The following is a 17,991-nucleotide window of genomic DNA, read 5'->3' on the forward strand; positions in this document are numbered from 1 at the left end:
ATTTGCAGCCGGGGCTTCGCCTTGGCCCGGGACATTGGCTCTCATTGGCAAAAGAAAAGGGGAAGGGCTAGGGTTGTCTTTTCCCTCTTCTACGCCATGAGAACCCTCCCTCTTCGATGCTCTTCCGATCGAAGTTCCGTCCTTTCGGCCAATTCCCTCCTCAGCTTCCAGCCCCCAAGCCCGCGATTTCCTCGGCGGCGGCGGCAGCGGCGGACGAGCTCCTTATTGATTCGTCGACATCCAAGAATCCGGTGAGAGAAATCCTAACCCTAGCGAAACGAGGGAATCGGCCACTGTTTCTTCCCTCTAATCGGACGCGGGTCGATAGGCAATCCCGCGGGGCCGGGAAAGATGGAAACTTTATGGACTGGGAGGTGGCAAGAACTAGATTCGAGGACGCCAGGCTTGCTCGTCTGGAGACTTGCCATGCTTTGGCTCGGGAGGGGAGGTTGAAGGAGATAAACAGCGTTTTGAAGCAAATGCTGCACGAAGAAGGTTTGATTGTTTTTCTTTTTTACTTAAAACTTTTAGTTTCAAAACACTGATAGTCTTGGTTCTATTGTACATTGGATTTGATGACCCCCTATTCTCCCAATGTTCTATTAAATTACTGTTTCTTTGTTATTTACTGCGATTTTTGCATATTATGATCACTTTTTCGGATTACCTTTTGTTGTTTTAATGTCAATTGTCCAGATCGATTTTTGGCATCAACATTGCTTGATTTTGATAATAGAAGCATACAACCCTATCTTAGATTAATCTAAATTCCTTGTCTTTTCATGCTAAATATTTGGTTGCTTCGTCATTTACTAGATGCCTGGCAATTAGCCTTTTCCAAGCGGAAAGGTCCTGTAAAAATCAAAATACTGATGCAAGTACACACAAAGAAGGGGGGAAAACCACCTAAGATGATAGGTGTTGTAAGAAAAGAAATTAGTTTGTTGTATTTTACATATCTTGTATTTGCATTTTGATATGCCCTGTGCATTGCAGTTAATAACTATACTTTAGCTCAGTTGGGGCTTTCCTTTAAGGAGGTCCACGTTTCAAATCCTAGGTATTGCTCAGAAAAATTAAAAGTAATAGCTGCACTTAAACAACTTACTTATGTCTGCTTCTCTTTAGGGTCTGGTTCGGCACCATCCCTTTGTGAATTGCTGCAGAATAACTTCAGAGACTGCGATTCTTGCAGTATAGTATGGGACGTGCTGGCAAATGTTTATGCTCAATTGGAAATGATTCATGATGCCCTTTATGTTCTCAGCAAGATGGACAGCCTGAACATGCAAGCTTCAATATCCACTTATGACAGTTTAATGTACAATTTAAGACATACAGACATGGTCTGGGACATCTACAAAGAAATCAGAGCCCGTGGGGTTACTCATAGTGAATACACTTATAACATCCTCATTGACAGTCTTTGCAAGCAGCAGAGGTTGCAGGATGCCATATCCTTCTTTCAAGACGTGCATGGTCGAAAAGAGGTCAAACCTTTCATTATCACTTTCAACACCCTCATGTCTGGATTATGTAATGCAGGTTTGGTAGAGGTTGCCAAATCTATCCTCTCTCTGATACTTAAATATGGGTTGCGTCCGGACAGATACAGTTATACTACTCTCATACATAGGCTATGTGCAGCAGGTTCCATGGAGGAAGCTTTGAAGCTTTTTGAGGACATGGAGAAAGATGGCATATTGCTTGATGTTGTGGCGTATAACATTCTCATAAATGGATACCGTTTACTTGGGCTGATGAGTGAGGTTTGGAAGCTCATCAAGATGATGATTTTTCAAGGGCTGAAGCCAGACCTTGTTACTTATACTATACTAATTACAGGGCATTGTGAAAAGGGTGATGTTGAAGAAGGGTTGAGGGTGCGGAGGGAGGTCATTGCTCGAGGGATTCAGTTGAACATTGTTGCATACAGTGTGCTTTTGAATGCTCTGTTTAAAAAAGGGCAAATTGGTGAAGTACATCAGTTGCTTGATGAGATAGAAGCTATTGGTTTGCACATGGATTTGGTAGCGTATTCCATTCTGATCCATGGGTACTGCAAACTAGGAGAAATTGAAAGGGCGCTTCAAGTGTGCCAAATGATGTGCTCCAAACAAGTGATGCCTAATTCATTTACTCATGGGGCAACTCTTTCAAGCCTGTGCAAGAAAGGGATGCTGGTGGAAGCAAGGTGGTATTTGGACAATCTAGTCGGTAGTGGTCTGATGGTGGACATCATTTTGTACAATATTGTGATTGATGGCTATGCAAAAATTGGTGATGTTGATGGTGCACTTGAGTTGTATGAACAGATACTTAAGCTAGGGTTATCTCTAACTATTGTCACATATAATACCCTAATTTTTGTCTTTTGCAAGATTGAAAAGTTAACTGTGGCAGAGCACTTTCTTAGGCAAATTGAGCTTAATGGAATAAATCCAACAGTAGTGACCTACACCACTCTTATGGATGCCTTTGTTGGAGCTGGAAATACTGATTCAATGTTAAGAATGTTCAATGAAATGATTGAGAAAGCAATCATGCCCAATGTTATTACATACAGTGTAGTCATGAAGGGGCTCTGTAAGCAAGGGAGGCTACAAAAAGCTATTGACATTCTCAAGGATATGCATATATCAGGTATATATGCTGATCAAATTACATATAATACACTTATGCAAGGATTTTGTGAAGTGCAAAACATAGAAATGGCTTTTCGCATACATGACGAAATGTTACAACACAATCTTATGCCTACTCCTGTAACATATAATCTTCTTATTAATATTCTTTGCTTGAAAGGCAAAGTAGACTGTGCTGAAAAGTTTCTAGATTCTCTTCTGGATAAGGGTGTCAGGTTGAGTAAATTTGCTTATACCACAATAGTCAAAGCACAATGTGCAAAAGGAATGCCGGGTAAAGCCATTATTTTCTTTGACAGAATTATAAGATCTGGGTTTGAAGTTTCAATCAAAGATTTCAGTGCAGCAATCAATCGATTATGCAAAGGAAATTTTGTAAATGAAGCAACAATATTTCTAAAGATGATGTTGTATGTTGGCATATACCCGGATGAGGAGTTGTGTACCGTCATATGTAGTGCTTTCATCAAAAAAAAAGAGCTGCAGTCATTATTTGTGTTGCAAGCCATGATTGTCAAAAGTGGTATTCTTGCCTGGGATATCCAGTAAGGAGTTTATTTATGAAGCATAGCAAATTCAAGGGAGTTTATATGTTCAAGCTTGATGGCACTGTGTTTATATGCATGAGCTATTGTACCCGGAAAGTCTTTCAACAAAAGTTAGTTTTACACGAGCACTGACTGTTAGTTCTTTTGTCTTATATGCTGTGATCTTAAGCTTCATCTATCATTTTTGTTCTGTGTATAACTTACTTATCAATCTTGTAGGGGTTCAAATTATCTATTTCGAAACAATTATCTAGCAAGGAAAGATAATTGAAGCATGAAGTAGTCTAGTGATTCATATGATGACCTCAATATTTGAGGGGAAATTTGTCGCATCAGGAGATATCGGCGAGGTCAAGGTATGATAAACATCGTATGCAACGTATTCCTGTTGATGATGATATGCTTTTGTCAGGTCAAACTTTTTTATGTAGCTGTTGCTCATTTCACCATTTTGTCTGTTCTCTGAAATAAATCTTTGCTCACTGTAAGGTGAGAGCGAGGAAATAAGCTGATCAAAATTCATCGCCGTGGTTATTCAATATACAAGAATTTATATTTTAGAGAAGAATTTTGAAAAGAAAATTCAAGCATACCTGTTTTTGGTGCTGAGATTTAAATGTAGAGAATAATTTTGAAAAGAAAATTCAAGCATACCTGTTTTTGGTGCTGAGATTTTTCCATCTGTTTTTACTTTGCCCTCTTCTTTATTCCTTAGAAAAGATGCTATGTTATGAGTAATTTCGCTTGCTTAAAATTTTCATCTAAGCTTGTATTTTTCCAAAAGCAGAGATCCCACCCACCTGCTCATCACCCGTACCATGCTTTTCAATTGAATCTTTCTGTCATGAAATTGATTGCTAGAATCTTTGTTTTTACTTGTTTACTTCGAATACCAATCACTGCCTCTAAGCTTTATGGTGGTGCATGTACCCTTTATGGGATCATTTCAAAATGGACAAGTTAAATTTTCATGTTATCACATATATTAGGCTTTTGTTACCTACTCGAAATGTGAGTTGGCAAATTGGACAAATTGGTTTGATAAGTTGATGGCATCAATTGGTTGAGAGGTGTATCCTTACCAGCAACCGATGCAAATTTGGTGCCCATGTCATGTTATCAATTCTGATGATTGATCGTATTGATTTTAAGGAAAGAACCTTGTGCAATTTTTTTTTGTTTGTTTAATTGACTCCTTGTGGTTGAACAGACTGCTTATCCAAAGGTTTATGTGAAATTTTATAAAACGGTCTTGAGCTTCATGAGCAGCTCAAGGTAGAAGGTTTGTGATGCAAATACTGTCCCATGCTTATATTTAGTTTAACTCGTTATTTGCATTAAAGCCACTTCATTTGCTATATGTTGTTTTTGTAATGGATTTTAGTTGCTATGGATGTTATTATATTGGCTCTTTGCTTCTCATGTGTTATATGATACATTTCGATGCAATTTTAAGAATCCATATCTACTCCTTATGTATTTCGAATCATGATTGTCATGTTGCTGACTATCAGCTGGATACTGATGATTTCAGTGATAGTTGGTGGTTGATCAGGAGCTATATTCAAGCAACTGAGGGGGCAACCACCTGTTTTTCTCTTCGTCATTCTTACTGACTGGATTAGATACCCCTCCTCCTCCCGCTCCTGCTGAGGTGCCGCTTCTCCTGCCAGCACCTGCACCACCACCAGATGGTTTCCTGGATTTATGGTGAGTGGTCACTTACTGCTTTCTTCTTTTTCCCTATTTTCCTTCTGAAGAAAAAGAAATGTGGCTTCCTTGTTTACAGTAGAACTGTACACTAATTTGGCTTGCCCCTAATTTTTTTTCCCCCTTATACATACTGCAGCTTACGGTCTCTCTCCTGCTGCAGATGATCCGCAAGCTGCTGCCCACGACTGTTTGAATGCGACCCCTACCATTATGATCTCATTTTCCTGAAGGACCTCTAGTTTAGGGGTACAGCATGTGGAGTTTTTCCAAGTCTTACTGTGACAAAATTTATTAGTATCTGGTAGTTCTGCAACTAAGATAGCAGGCTCTAATCACACTGAGGGTAGACTTCGTAGTTCAGATGAGAAGTTTTCCCACCTATTGCCATTTTCTTTTTTGTGTTTTCTATTTCTTTCTTGACTGCTGTTATCAAGAAGCAGAAACATGTTTAGTAGAGAATGTAAGAGAAATGTCTGTGGATAAAATTTTAATTTACTACCTCATCTGATAGTCTTGTTCTTACTGAGAAAAATTCAAAGGCACTGTATTCATATTTGTACGCATATAGCACACATGCTTGGAAAACCTGTGAGTAGACCCTGTAGTGGTTCTTATGTAGTTATAGATATCGTATCTCCTTTGATTTTAGTTCATAGGGAAAATACACAACGAAGTCCTTTGTACGAGGATTAAATAACAGAGAATTGGAGTACGCCTACCTTCTTAAAGAAATCAAGATAATTGGTAGAATGATCTTTTGACGAAGTTGGTGGCTGTTTGAAGTGAATGGCGTTCCAGAGTGTGTTCTTCGTTTTGTTCAGCTCTAAAGTCAGCGTGCCTACCGTTACAGAGTGCGTAAGGATCTTCTCATGGTTTTCATCTAGAGGCTCTGCTTGTTGAATCAGCCCCAACCACCAAGCTACCAAAAGCTGAGAATGGTGCAAACTTGTGATGATAAACTAATGTGTCAATATCTATTCTCTACTAACGTCACATCTTCACCGTTCCTCCAGTAGTGCTGCTGCTGCTTCTGGTGGGAACTGAAGAATCTAAGGTAAGCATTATATCTGGATCATCCTTGAAATGTGTAATCTGAACTCATGTATCCCTGATATTTTGTATATTTTGGAGCAAAACCTCTCAACAAGCGCTTATGTAGGGGAAAATAGTTTTGCCGTTATCATCGCCATTCTTGGACTGATGCTCTTTGGCTTGCTCATTGGAAATATGCTCTTTGGCCGTGGAAGGTAGGCCAAAATATCAGTATTCCAAATGAAATCCAAATGAAATACTGGAATAAGATATCATTTGGATTTCCACGGCCATTAAATACTGATATTTAATGAGTGGTCCATGAGCAAGCCATTAAATACTGGAATATCATTCCAGTATTTCATGATTGAAATTTGCATCGGTTGCATCGGTTGCTGCCCATTTAATGATTGCCTGTAAGATTGAAATTTTCTGTGCCCTTTACACTGCATAGCCTAATCCCAGTACACTGTAGGCAGAGCTGCAGTGTTTGCCTGGGATTAAAGGCAAAATTTCAATCAAATTTTGCCACATGAATCCGTTTCTGTTACCCAAGCTATTATATCTTGCAAATAACTGAAAAATAATTTTCTCATATTATGAGAAAATCATAATATTTCAAAATATTATGATGCAATTTCAAATATTTGTCCTTAATTTGAACTGTTCCTCAACACCGAGAAAATTTTGACACAGAGAAAATTTTGAACTGTTCCTTAATGAAACTGAGCGTCAAAATTTTCTCTGTGTTCCTTGCTAGGGGTGTCAAACCAAATGAGCAGTTCAATCTCAACTCGGGCTCGGCTCAAAAAAACCTCGAATCAAGCTCAGTTTGAAGCTTACCAACCAAATTAAGCTCCAACCAGTAGAACTGGCTCAGAATTAATCTCAAGCCGAGCCAAAAATCAATCTACCTCAACCAAACCCAGATTGATAGGACTCAATTTTTTTTTTATACATCATATTTTACATAAAAAGTCTCATTCGGATTAAAGTTCTAATTGGTGTATTTTTTTCATTATTTGAATCAATTAAATGTTAGTTTAGACTAGAACCAAACTTCAAAGCAAAACTCAAAATCAAGAATCAAGCTTTCATTTAAGCTTGAACTAAAATGGCTTTAATCTCAAGTTAATTTCTACTTCATTTAGGATTGCTAAGCTGATCAACCAAGCTCATATTCACCTTGATTCCAAATTGAACATGAATCGACTCAAGCTTGAAATAAGGATAAACAAATGAACGTTGTCTTGGAATTCAAGCACAAAAGCTTAAAATTAATTTCAAACCAAGCTTGATCAAGCCTGGCACGATTACACCCATGCCCCACACAAGTTGCTCCAGGCATCGCCGTAGAGCTTGACATGGATGTTACAAGAATCAAAAACAGAGTACACAAGCTCCCTGGTTTTCCTTTGCAAGAAAGATTACAAGTTGAAATTCCATGTCTCTCATACCCTGAAGGACAATCGAACAATAGAACAGAATTCTTGCAATACTCAGTCCCTAGAAGTTACTTTTATCAACAGCCATCCACGAAGGCAAAGGCAGATACCTGTTCTTACAGCATTACTGCAATATTCCACATAAAGCTGCAAAACCTAACGGTTACTTGAAAAATCTCAACTCAGGTAGATCTTCCTAGTCATCAATTTCGCTATCCATTCTATTGCAAAATCTCAACTCCTCTGAGATCTTCAAGATCCTAACAAGTTACAGCATCATCTCTTAGGGACCCGTCCACCCACCAAAACAACCAAATCAGCTATTCAGACCTCATTAGCGCAGCAGAGTTGTTCAAACTTCAATTCAGCATTTCCTAGTAAGAAACGGACTTTAATTCAGCTTTGGCTATTAAGTATTCCCAATAAAACTTTTTAAACAATAGTTTTGCATTCAATAAAATGCATTTCTCTATATCATGATTCCTACAGGTCCACAGAATCAGGTCATGCAAGCAAGTAAATTCATACCTTAACTTTATCATTCCATGGTAGGAAAAACAAAAAGCTATGATACAAGATTCTACGCAAAGAACCCGTTCAAACATGAATTTAAAGGCATAGTTCATAGCTGGTGACAGTTCCCTTAACCTCTTTGCAACTGCAAAACCATGAAAGAACTGTATCATGGCCATCCTTGATCCAGCGTATATCCCTTACCATGAAGACAGCCAAAAGTACACCATGTACAAAATTTGTAAGGAGCTTGAGAATCAAGCAAGCAGTCAAAAGCCTCAATCTAATTCCAGTAACAAAGTCATATGCAAGTCAAAAGGTACAAATCATCCCACAAGAAAGGTAGACAGTAAACCTTTGAGTCGCATTAGTAAAGACAGACCCAGCTCACAGCTGCATTACACGTATGAGGTGCCTACTCATCAAAAGAGAAAACTTGGACCTCACTTGGGATTCCTCAGAACAATGATGACAGAGTCCCCTCGAAGGAACATCTTACTGATGAATCTATCCTTGTTGATGGGAAGAGCTTTCTTCTTGCCTTTACCAGTCTTGGGTATCTGCAGAAAAATACAATCATAATCATGGTAGATACACTAATAATGTAAAAGAAAAAAAGAAATAAATTATGTGTTGAAACTACCTCAGTCCACATTTCCCTAACATTTTCGAGAACCATGTTACAATGGCGATCAAATGCTCTCACACGGCCAAGTAGCTTCTTGTTGTTCCGGCAATTAATGAGCACCTGATGTGGCAATAGTTTTAGTCCAAATCTATTGATTCCTTTTTCTCTCTTGGAGATTTAGGAGCAAAAGATACGGAAATAGATACAAAACTTTTTGCCTGATGTCTAGAAGACTACAAGTAAAACTAAATTCTTCAAAGATAACCAAAAGGGATCCTCCTTTTGTAGGACTTATGTTAGTGGTTCAAAGTTGTGAAGAAGCAGAAATTACTAATAATTGATGTCATTAACTGAATAGCTCATTTCAAAGAAACCGCTACAGTAAAATTCCGCAGCAATTAGGCTATAACCCTCTTGTTGAGCATATTGTTAGACATACACTACTGGACAGTATAGGCCTCTCACCTGAGTATTGTTTTTGACACTCATCATCAAAACAGAGAGAGGGCCTGTGTTGAATTCCTCCTCTTCTTTCTTTCCAGCCTATCACAAATAAGTGAACAAGCAAGCATTTATCAGTCTGGTCAACAAAATTGTAATATAACTTGTAGAAGAATCATCGCTACTTAGCTGAAAAAAACATAAAGTGGGTTTACATCCACTAAACCCTTTATATGCTGTTCTTTACAGCACTGTTTCCAGCGAGTTTCAAACCATGATGCTACCCAGTAATGTTTTATAAAGAAGAAAATGTGAACTTAGCATCTCTAATTTTGGATTGTAAGGAGGAGAATACAAAGAATTTAAACCTGACAAATTGAATGATCAATTTCAAGCATAAGGATGACAGCAAATAAAGCAATATGGATAAGGGACTTTCACCCCATAGCATCTGTTTGCTCTAATCACATCATGTTTCCTGCTATTGCTTATTGTTATTGCCTCTTCAAGGCATGTTTATTCCATGAATAACTGAAAAAATAATTTCAGAATCCGTTTCTGTTACCCATCTCAGTTTTTTAGTATCTGGTGAACTCTCCATATTATGATGCAATTTCAAATATTTGTCCTTAATTTGAACTGTTCCTCAACACCGAGCGAGTAAAAGAACTCCCCCAGCATCCAGCCAACCCAACAACACTAGTTCAGGCTGGAATTTATGTCATCTGAGGGCAAACACCAACATAATTCAAGTTCTGCAGCCTCAAGCTTAGAGATTCGGGCATATCGACCCCAACAAAACTGGCCCAATTTCAATTGATCAGATATAATACTTCTCTTGATTCAAAATCAACTTGAATTCAACCAAAGTCCATAATCGACAATTGTTTACATATGTACAATTGAGATTCTTTCAAATGTATCCCTCGAAAATCCCTTACTTGCATATTTACCCTTCAAAAAGTTGAAAGTGCATGCCAGACCAGAAGCCTTAGGTTTGCATGTGTAACCTTCTTACCTTAGTTAATTTTCATTCAAATCCAGTTAACAGGTTCCCTCTAACACATAGTACCATTGCCCATAAAACATGCAAGGAATACATGCCATTATCATGTGGAGATGCCATGATACAGATGTTACCAACCTCAGCAAACTAGGATGAGAAAAAGCTGGCATGTACAAGCTCCACCTTAGAAATGCTTGACATCCCACTTTAACAAGCTCTTGTTCTATAAGAACTCTTCATCTCAATCATAAACAGAATCCAACTTAATGGAAGCCATTCAATTGACAATCATAGGCTAATCAGGGGGATATACAAAAAGAAGCAGTTGACAAAGCATCTTCAGCTAGATCGTCTTATAAATAGCATCCTACGCAACCCAAACAGGTACATTAAGAGCAAAGAAGGCATTGAGGGGTGACAAGTGCCCATAAGCCTTTAGTGGAAAAGAATTTAACAAAAAAAAATCAAAGATACATTAAAGGTAGGATGAGTGCATCTCTTTCTTTTTTTGTCAGAAACTAATAAGCATTGAAAGAACTTTAATTTGAGGTTAACAACTTGAACTCCCAAGCATTAGGACAAGGAAGCCTGCGACTATCAAGATCAACAAGTATGAATATGAGATGCAACCTCTGAATTCCTATATGATAGGTACCTTCAAAAGTTGCATATCTCCAACAGTGAAGAAGGTTCATGGAGCACTTCCAAAATGAACAACATTACCGCTACTGTGGCATCTGTATTGTCGAGTCAATCCTATCTCCACACTAGTTAAATCACAATTCCAGTCAGTTCTGGAACTCACTACTAAAGAGGGTAGTCCAGCCAATTAACCACGTTACAAATTTTGTGCCAAAGTTCCAAAAACAAAAAAAAAAACTTGACTTTTGCTCTGAACCAACTCAATTTTGTGTAAAGTCAAAATTTCAGCAGAAACTGACTAAAACGGAAAATAGTGTGTATGGGTAATCTGTGTTTGTTTTTGGCGTTTCCTCATTTCTTTTAATTCCAAAAAGCATTTTATCAAGATTAAATTCAGATTCTTTTAGTTTCAAGAAGACTTTGAAGCAATTGGAATTTAGCTTATAAAGTAATTTGAGAATTATTTTGATATGGATGCAGCTACTCTGGTGCTCTTATCTCAGCTACATTGAATTGTTTTTACTAGATTGTCAAATATTAACAAAGATGTATTGCACTATTAAATAATATGAAAGGCAACTTAACCAATTATTTAAAAAAAAGAAAATATTTTTTTTCTTGTTTCAGTATGAAGCAGCCAAGGTTCTAAACGACATGACAATACTACAATGATTTCTAATTTATTTTCTAGAAGTTTAATAATCTTTCTTTACACTTTTCCTAATTTTTTCCTTCTTTCAGATTTTCTTTCAACCAAAAACCACCTGGGCTAGAGCAAAACTGCCAAACTAAAATTCTTTCTGGCTCACAAGGTCAAAACCAGAACCAAGCTATTATATCTTGCAAATAATCTATTATCTTAACACTTAGAGCCTGTTTGGCAAAATCCTGTCGGATCTAGGAGAGTGGAGAAAGAGTGTGCAGCAGAAAGGGAGGGAGCAGGAAGGGAGAGCAAGGGGTTTCCAGGCCCAATCCCATGAGATTAAGGAAAGGCCCCTCGAAGTCTTTTTTTTATAAACCCACAGGGATTGGCCCTGAAGGCTCCCATGCTCTCCCTTTACTGTTCCAGCTCCCTCACTCTTGCGCACCCCCATGTACTCTTCCCAGACAATCCCGCCAGATCCTGCCGGAACTTCCTAATCAGGTTCTTACTAAGTGTAATATCCCAGGCAAATTAAGTCCAATTGCACAGGCCAAAACAATTAATCATACAGAAGAATACATCACAATTGCATCAACAGAAGGATCTAATCTTGCAAGTTGCAACTTAAACCAGATGAACCCAAGCCCCAACAGAACCAAATGGGTCAAACAGAGCAGCGTACATTTTGAATTTATGACTACAGGCTCACAACGAAAATTTAATATCAATTTGGTTTACATTAAGGGATGAAACCAGCCTGATGCAAACATGACCAGAATTTACCTATTTTAGAGTGATGATTCTTACTTCAAAGTTCAAACTATGAAAGCCTTGATGTAAGCTTCTATTACTTTGAAGAATAATAGCCCTATGAGTCTCAAACCAAGGCCGTTAGTTTCACATCTCAACTTGAAGAAGAAGTAATGTCACTTCTATCGATCCCTATCCTCTTGAAGCCTATTTTATTATGATGGCTCTCAATCACAAGAAATCCACTCAATGAATTTTTGGTAATTGTGCCACTTCATGAATCAAGCAAATGGTTTTGTGTAACTAGGAAGAGAGTAGAAAAGCATGTGTAATTTACTCGTAATGGAGGAGCACAATTCATGGTTACCACTTACAATAATAAAGGTTTCTTATTCTTGCACATATAAAAAATAATTGTAACTTGTTTGATTACTAGCAAAGAGATTACATCCTGATAAGGAATATCTAGTTCTCTTGGATCCCAAATTTACATAGTCATGATGTTCAGTTTCAAAAGCATGCCTAAGAAGTAACATTCAACCACTCCCACATTACCAAAACATACAAATTGGAAGTTGGGTTTATAAAACTTACATTAGTGTCGTCCTCCATTGTCTTACTGTAAAACAGAACAGGAACCTAAGTTAGCACATTAGGAAACAAAAAATGGAAAAGTATCTTGCATGACTATAATAACAATATTAGTATCTTAGATGATCATGAAACTAAAACTTAAGCATAATAAAACTAAAATGGGAGCTTCCAAAAAGAATTAAACAAATGGATATGAAAGAAAATAAGTTCTGACATCTAAATGAACAAGCAATAAATGCCTATTAGCATTATAATTGAAATTGCTCAAAAATTTTGTTTCCTCATAGTTATAAATATAATAACTCAAATCTAAATGCTTTTTCGATTGTTCATGTTTTTAAAGAAGGGTTATGGCCATAAAATCTTACAAGGTTAGTCATACACTATTCTCAATAAGGAATTCTTAAGAAAGGGGAAACTAGGAATATTTATCATTCTGCACCAAGGTCTTGTAAATAATTCCAGCTATACAAACAGGTAGCCTAAAACTTAACTTTTCATGGAACAATCCTGTGCATCTTAGAGAAGTTTTAAAATTTGAAAACATAGACTTCTAAATATTTTAGGAATGTTTTGAAGTAGAAAAACATGACAGGTTTCTAGTAATTGGTTAAGAAAATTCTAGATAAAAATTAGAATTTGCTATTGGGCCAGTATAAACTTGGTGGCCTTAGAAGTTTTAATTGAGCAACAATAGTGTCAAAAAAAAGTCCTACCCTGGTTATTATTTATTTATATCGAGTCCAACAGCCATTAATAATTGGATTTAGAGGTCTTTATATGTAGTGCTTCATGGAATTATAATGCTGTTAATTTGATATCATCTGACGAAATTCATCCAAGGAACATGAAGAAAACAAGGCAAAATTTAATCTAAAAGATTTAAAGGAAGGAAGAAGAAACAAGAAACCAACCATTACTAAACAGAACCACAATACTCAGAAAAGCGCAAATGCATGCAGCCATACACTCAAAAATGTGCATGTAAAATTATTTCAACTGACGTACTCCATCATTTGCTCTTTACCAAAATCCTAAACCTCATAAATCTTGGATTAATACCAAACCTAGTTCATACTATCTAACTAAACATATACCTTTAGAAAGAGAGAGAGAGAGAGAGAGAGAGAGAGACTAAGGCCTAAGTTTCTGCAAGAAACTGCAGATTAAAGTGAGTTAAACTTGAGGATGGAAACTTTGGTTGTGCTGTTCCCACAAAAATCTGACAACTGAGCTAATCCAAAAGTCTTAAAATACTACATAGGGTTGTGAATATCAAGTTCCATCATTTCAAAGCTTGCATATCATCAGATTTATATTTAGATTATTAATACTTTTAAAAATTTTAAGCAAATGCAATCTCATCTTAAGGCACTAAGTGTCAAAATTATTCTTAATTGGATACAAAAGGAGAGCCTTAGTGCAACGGTTAGGTTGCTCCATAGTAACCTAGAGGTCACGGGTTCGAAATATGGAGACCTCCGGATAGGGAGGTAGGGTTGCACCATTTGACCCCCTCCAAACCATCAAAAATATACTCATGCACTGATCAAGGGCATTAACACAAAATGAAACCAATTCCCAATAAACTGCTTGATAACTTTTTTATCTGTGTAATGTGTGCTAATATTACAGCTACTTTATGTCAAGATTTTTTTTTGGCAATTGTATTCATGTGTTGCTTTCTTCGAATCACAAATTGCAAGACATCATTTTGTCTCATCAAACACACTCACAATTAAATACGACTTTCATGCCATACAAGGTCTCTTATAAAAAGGGAGAAGAGCATATCAAATATCATGCCACAAGCATTATCCAGTGGAGGTTTATTGTAATTTCATGACTAGAAGAAACAACCCTTAGTGTTTTAAAATTTTAGGGCAGTAACTCAACCTAATCATAGAATCAAAGTTTGAATCAACTTCTCAGCCTTCGCAAAAATTCTGACTAATAAATCCGCTTATTAACGAATTCACATTGCCAACATAGAAAATTGTCAAAACCAATATGAGCCTTCATCAACAATAAACCCATAAACTTTAGGGTTTCAAACATGCCAGAATAATTTCAATCTGAAATTCTAGAATGCATTGATGGTTGGTCCCTTAAAACAATTCTTTTTATCTTTTAATTCCATAAAACCAAGCATTTTTACCTAGATATACTGTTCTTTGTGCATTTGCAAAATTTAAGCTAGAGATTCTTAGCCATGGTAACCTCATTGATTTAACATATAAAGAGTGGCGATAGATTATCACCAATCGTGAATTTTCATCCAAGAGATCAATGATGATAGTTACCCAACTTCCTAAAACCTACAAATCCCATCATTGTACAGTCACATAATTATTCAGAACTCATATGATCAACAAACTTTGCTCAAAAATCACATCAAGCAAAGCACATTTATGTAAAAGCAAAAGTGATCTCCAACAAACAATACAAATAAAAAGGAAAACATGATGCAACAATTTTTTGATGATAATGAGAATAATGCTATCTCATGCTAGAGAAAATTTTTGACTCCAATTCAATAATTGAATTTTCAGGACATAAACCCTGATGCTCATTGCAACAAATTATTTTGTTCCAATATATAAGAAAGAACAATCACAGAACTAACATTGGCACTGGGAACTAGTTTATTTTAACAAGATAGCCAAATATAAATTACAACTTTCCTAGCAAATTCAAGAATAAAATTTTGAACTTATCATTCACAAATTCAACTACTGATTTTAACTCCTTCAAGTTACCTAATAATTATACAAAAAATTACATACACGTGAAATGTGCATAAGCATAACATAATCACTAAATCAACCGTTGTTGATTATTCCATGATGCCAATCATAACCTTGCTCTCAATTACACTCCTAATCACTCAATCATGACATGATCCTGTTGTGATGTCTATCATAGTCCAACCTTGTTCTCAATTACACTCCTAATACTATGATGATTTTTCACATTATTCCAATCCTAAATTTGTTTATTCCAGCTAGAAACGATCTTAAATTCCAAAATCTATTACAATCTTTATCCTAATAATTGTTTCAGCTCTGAACATAATCTATTACAGGACTTAATCTATCACAAAACTTAACCTATTATAAAACTACATTCAATCATTAAAATGTCAATTTGCATTATATCAAAGCCCTATTAATGTGTGCCTTGATGGCAGGTTATTAGTATGGCATAGGGTGTGTTACCATTCATGTCAAGTTGTCAACCCATGTCACCACATATCAACCATATTACTGTAAAGCACTTTGTTAAACAGTAAAAGCTAATAAATTGTGATACATGCCTGCAACTTCCATTTAAATCCTAAATAATGCCCGACAATCTCAGTGCCCTTTTTTCTACTGAGGACAGCTGGATCATTTCCCACTCTTTTTTCCCCCTTGCATTTTCCTTTTAGGATTTGAGATCAGTCACAAAAACAAGTCAGCAATATATTTCAACGTCGATTAAGGGATGGAAATCAAGGTAAGCTTTCTATGTGAGCTTCCCACGTTATACTAAAATAGGAATTCCCTACGACATGAACTTCTCAACAGTTAAGACATGGCTCCAAATGGCAAAAATTCAAGAAGGCACTCGTATAGGGATTCTTGACAGATCCCAACTATTGTGACCCAAACCCTAGCATCTTCGACCCAGATAAAATTATTCAATTAGAATCACAAGGAATAAGATGTTGATCTCTCTCTCTCTCTCTCTCACTCACTCTCTCTGTCTGTCTTTGTAAACATCTAAAGCCAGGATAACCTTTCTACCATCAAAATTTTCGTTCTTTCATAAGAATCGAGAAGAACTCCTTTTTTGGAAAGAAACAACTGGAATTTTCTTGCCAAAAAGTTCCTGATCTGAACCCTTTCCGTCCTCACAAACGCCACCAGGTATCAAATTTTCATGAAAATCATTACCGGAACCGAACGATCTCGTGATGCAGCCATAAGACTTGAAACTTGCAAGCATTCTTCCTAATAATCTCTCGATCCACTTAATCAAAACCCCAGCAAAATTAATCCGCAGGGCTAACACATACATCCATGCATCAACATACTCAAAAGGGAAAAGGAAAAGAAAAAGGTCGAAAGAAACTAGACCGTCCTACAGCTCTGTTCTTGTACCATATAAAGAGCACCAGAACACAGACCCATCGATCGAAATTGAAAAGAAAAGGCTCAAACCCTAACACGGGGAAAATACGAGAAGCCTCAGGATTTGGAAGGGAGGAGGAGAGGCGCACCTCGGGTTGTTGCTCCTTTCGCCGACCCTTTCTTTTCGTAAACCCTAGACTTGGAGGGTGGCGGACGCTGGAGCGGGAGCTCGTCCTCAGGATGCCGCGGGCTTAAATCAGCTTAAACGCAAGCGACGGACATTACTAACAGAGGGTGACGCCTGACGACGCCGTCTTGCCTATTCGATAACGCGACTTTGCGTGCCGCGGACGCCGTCAAAACAAGAGATGAAGGGGTGCATCATCCTAAAGGGGCACCCAATAAGGATGATTGAGGGGACATTACAAAAGGAGCCAGAGGCCTTCAACCATTCACTTCTAGAGGACATCTGGCAGCTATATAGAAGTGTGACGTCTTTCAAACTGAGCATATATTTTTTGAAATGCGAATAAAACTGATGATTGAGTCGCTTCCATTGCATTTCATCATTCTGCAAAGGTTCTCTAACCCATTTTGTATTTGTCCTTCTGTCTCTGGAGTATTTTGTTCTTTGACTTCGTAGACAGCGCTCACACGAGATTAGTATGAGCTGCCAGTGTAGTCCCAAAAAAAAGAGCAGATCATGTGTGTTGTAACTGCACAGATCCGATAATGTGGTTGAATAGCTTCGAATTAATTTGTTTTTCTTTATGGTGAGTTTGAATTAATTTGTTTGTCAAGAACAATCCTAATATTATTTGTTTGCGTCCAGCGAGAATTAGTAATAATTTGAAAATATTGTTTAATAATTTGTAGAACTTAAGCTCCATGTCTATCGAGCTACTCACTATCACGCCCTCAGTCTTGCGATGAATAATGAAAATTTGTGTTATGCAAGATTCTTTCCTTATACATGTTTGCCTACTTGATGAAATACAAAGACTTGGATGAATTTTTCACTTTTTAGATTTAAATAATCAATAATATCAGTAGAGTTTCAAATACAAAAATTTGGCCATTTAGATAGTTTATTGTTTCTTTTCGAAGTAATATGTAGGCTAATCCTAAGCACAGGAACTATATCATGAAAGAAGTCTGAATTATTAAGCAAAATCAAAAAAAAATCTCTTCACGGTTGACCAACCAAAAGATTTAACCTTTAGTTAAGAAATTCAAATGCTCTCAATTTTGTAGCAGGGGAAAGCAAATGCCTAGA

The 17,991-nt window shown here is 37.0% G+C and overlaps 2 protein-coding genes across 6 annotated transcripts; one reads left to right on the plus strand and one right to left on the minus strand.

Annotated features, from left to right (window-relative positions):
• The first annotated feature begins 100 nt into the window (after window positions 1–100).
• LOC103703954 (putative pentatricopeptide repeat-containing protein At1g13630) lies at window positions 101–5,491 on the plus strand. Of its 5 annotated transcripts, none has more exons than XM_039126450.1 (5): window positions 101–495; window positions 1,129–3,303; window positions 3,413–3,549; window positions 4,728–4,903; window positions 5,043–5,491. In XM_039126450.1, exons 1-2 carry the CDS (start codon window positions 117–119, stop codon window positions 3,192–3,194), a joined length of 2,445 nt encoding a protein of 814 aa, XP_038982378.1. In that variant the 5' UTR covers window positions 101–116; the 3' UTR covers window positions 3,195–3,303; window positions 3,413–3,549; window positions 4,728–4,903; window positions 5,043–5,491. The 5 variants fall into 5 exon arrangements, with proteins under 5 accessions (XP_038982378.1, XP_038982377.1, XP_038982380.1 ...); XM_039126449.1 differs by having other exon boundaries at window positions 5,067–5,491; XM_039126452.1 differs by having other exon boundaries at window positions 102–495; window positions 1,129–2,643.
• A 2,499-nt stretch (window positions 5,492–7,990) lies between these two features.
• LOC103703953 (small nuclear ribonucleoprotein Sm D2-like) lies at window positions 7,991–16,901 on the minus strand. The gene is made up of 5 exons (XM_008787036.4): window positions 16,865–16,901; window positions 12,601–12,625; window positions 8,990–9,067; window positions 8,540–8,644; window positions 7,991–8,456 (listed from the first exon to the last, which is right to left on the minus strand). The coding sequence occupies exons 2-5, from the start codon at window positions 12,616–12,618 to the stop codon at window positions 8,340–8,342; spliced, it is 318 nt and encodes a 105-aa protein (XP_008785258.1). The 5' UTR covers window positions 12,619–12,625; window positions 16,865–16,901; the 3' UTR covers window positions 7,991–8,339.
• Between the last annotated feature and the right edge of the window lie 1,090 nt (window positions 16,902–17,991).

The sequence above is a fragment of the Phoenix dactylifera genome, chromosome 5 (genome assembly GCF_009389715.1).
Source record: "Phoenix dactylifera cultivar Barhee BC4 chromosome 5, palm_55x_up_171113_PBpolish2nd_filt_p, whole genome shotgun sequence".
Classification (NCBI taxonomy): domain Eukaryota; kingdom Viridiplantae; phylum Streptophyta; class Magnoliopsida; order Arecales; family Arecaceae; genus Phoenix; species Phoenix dactylifera.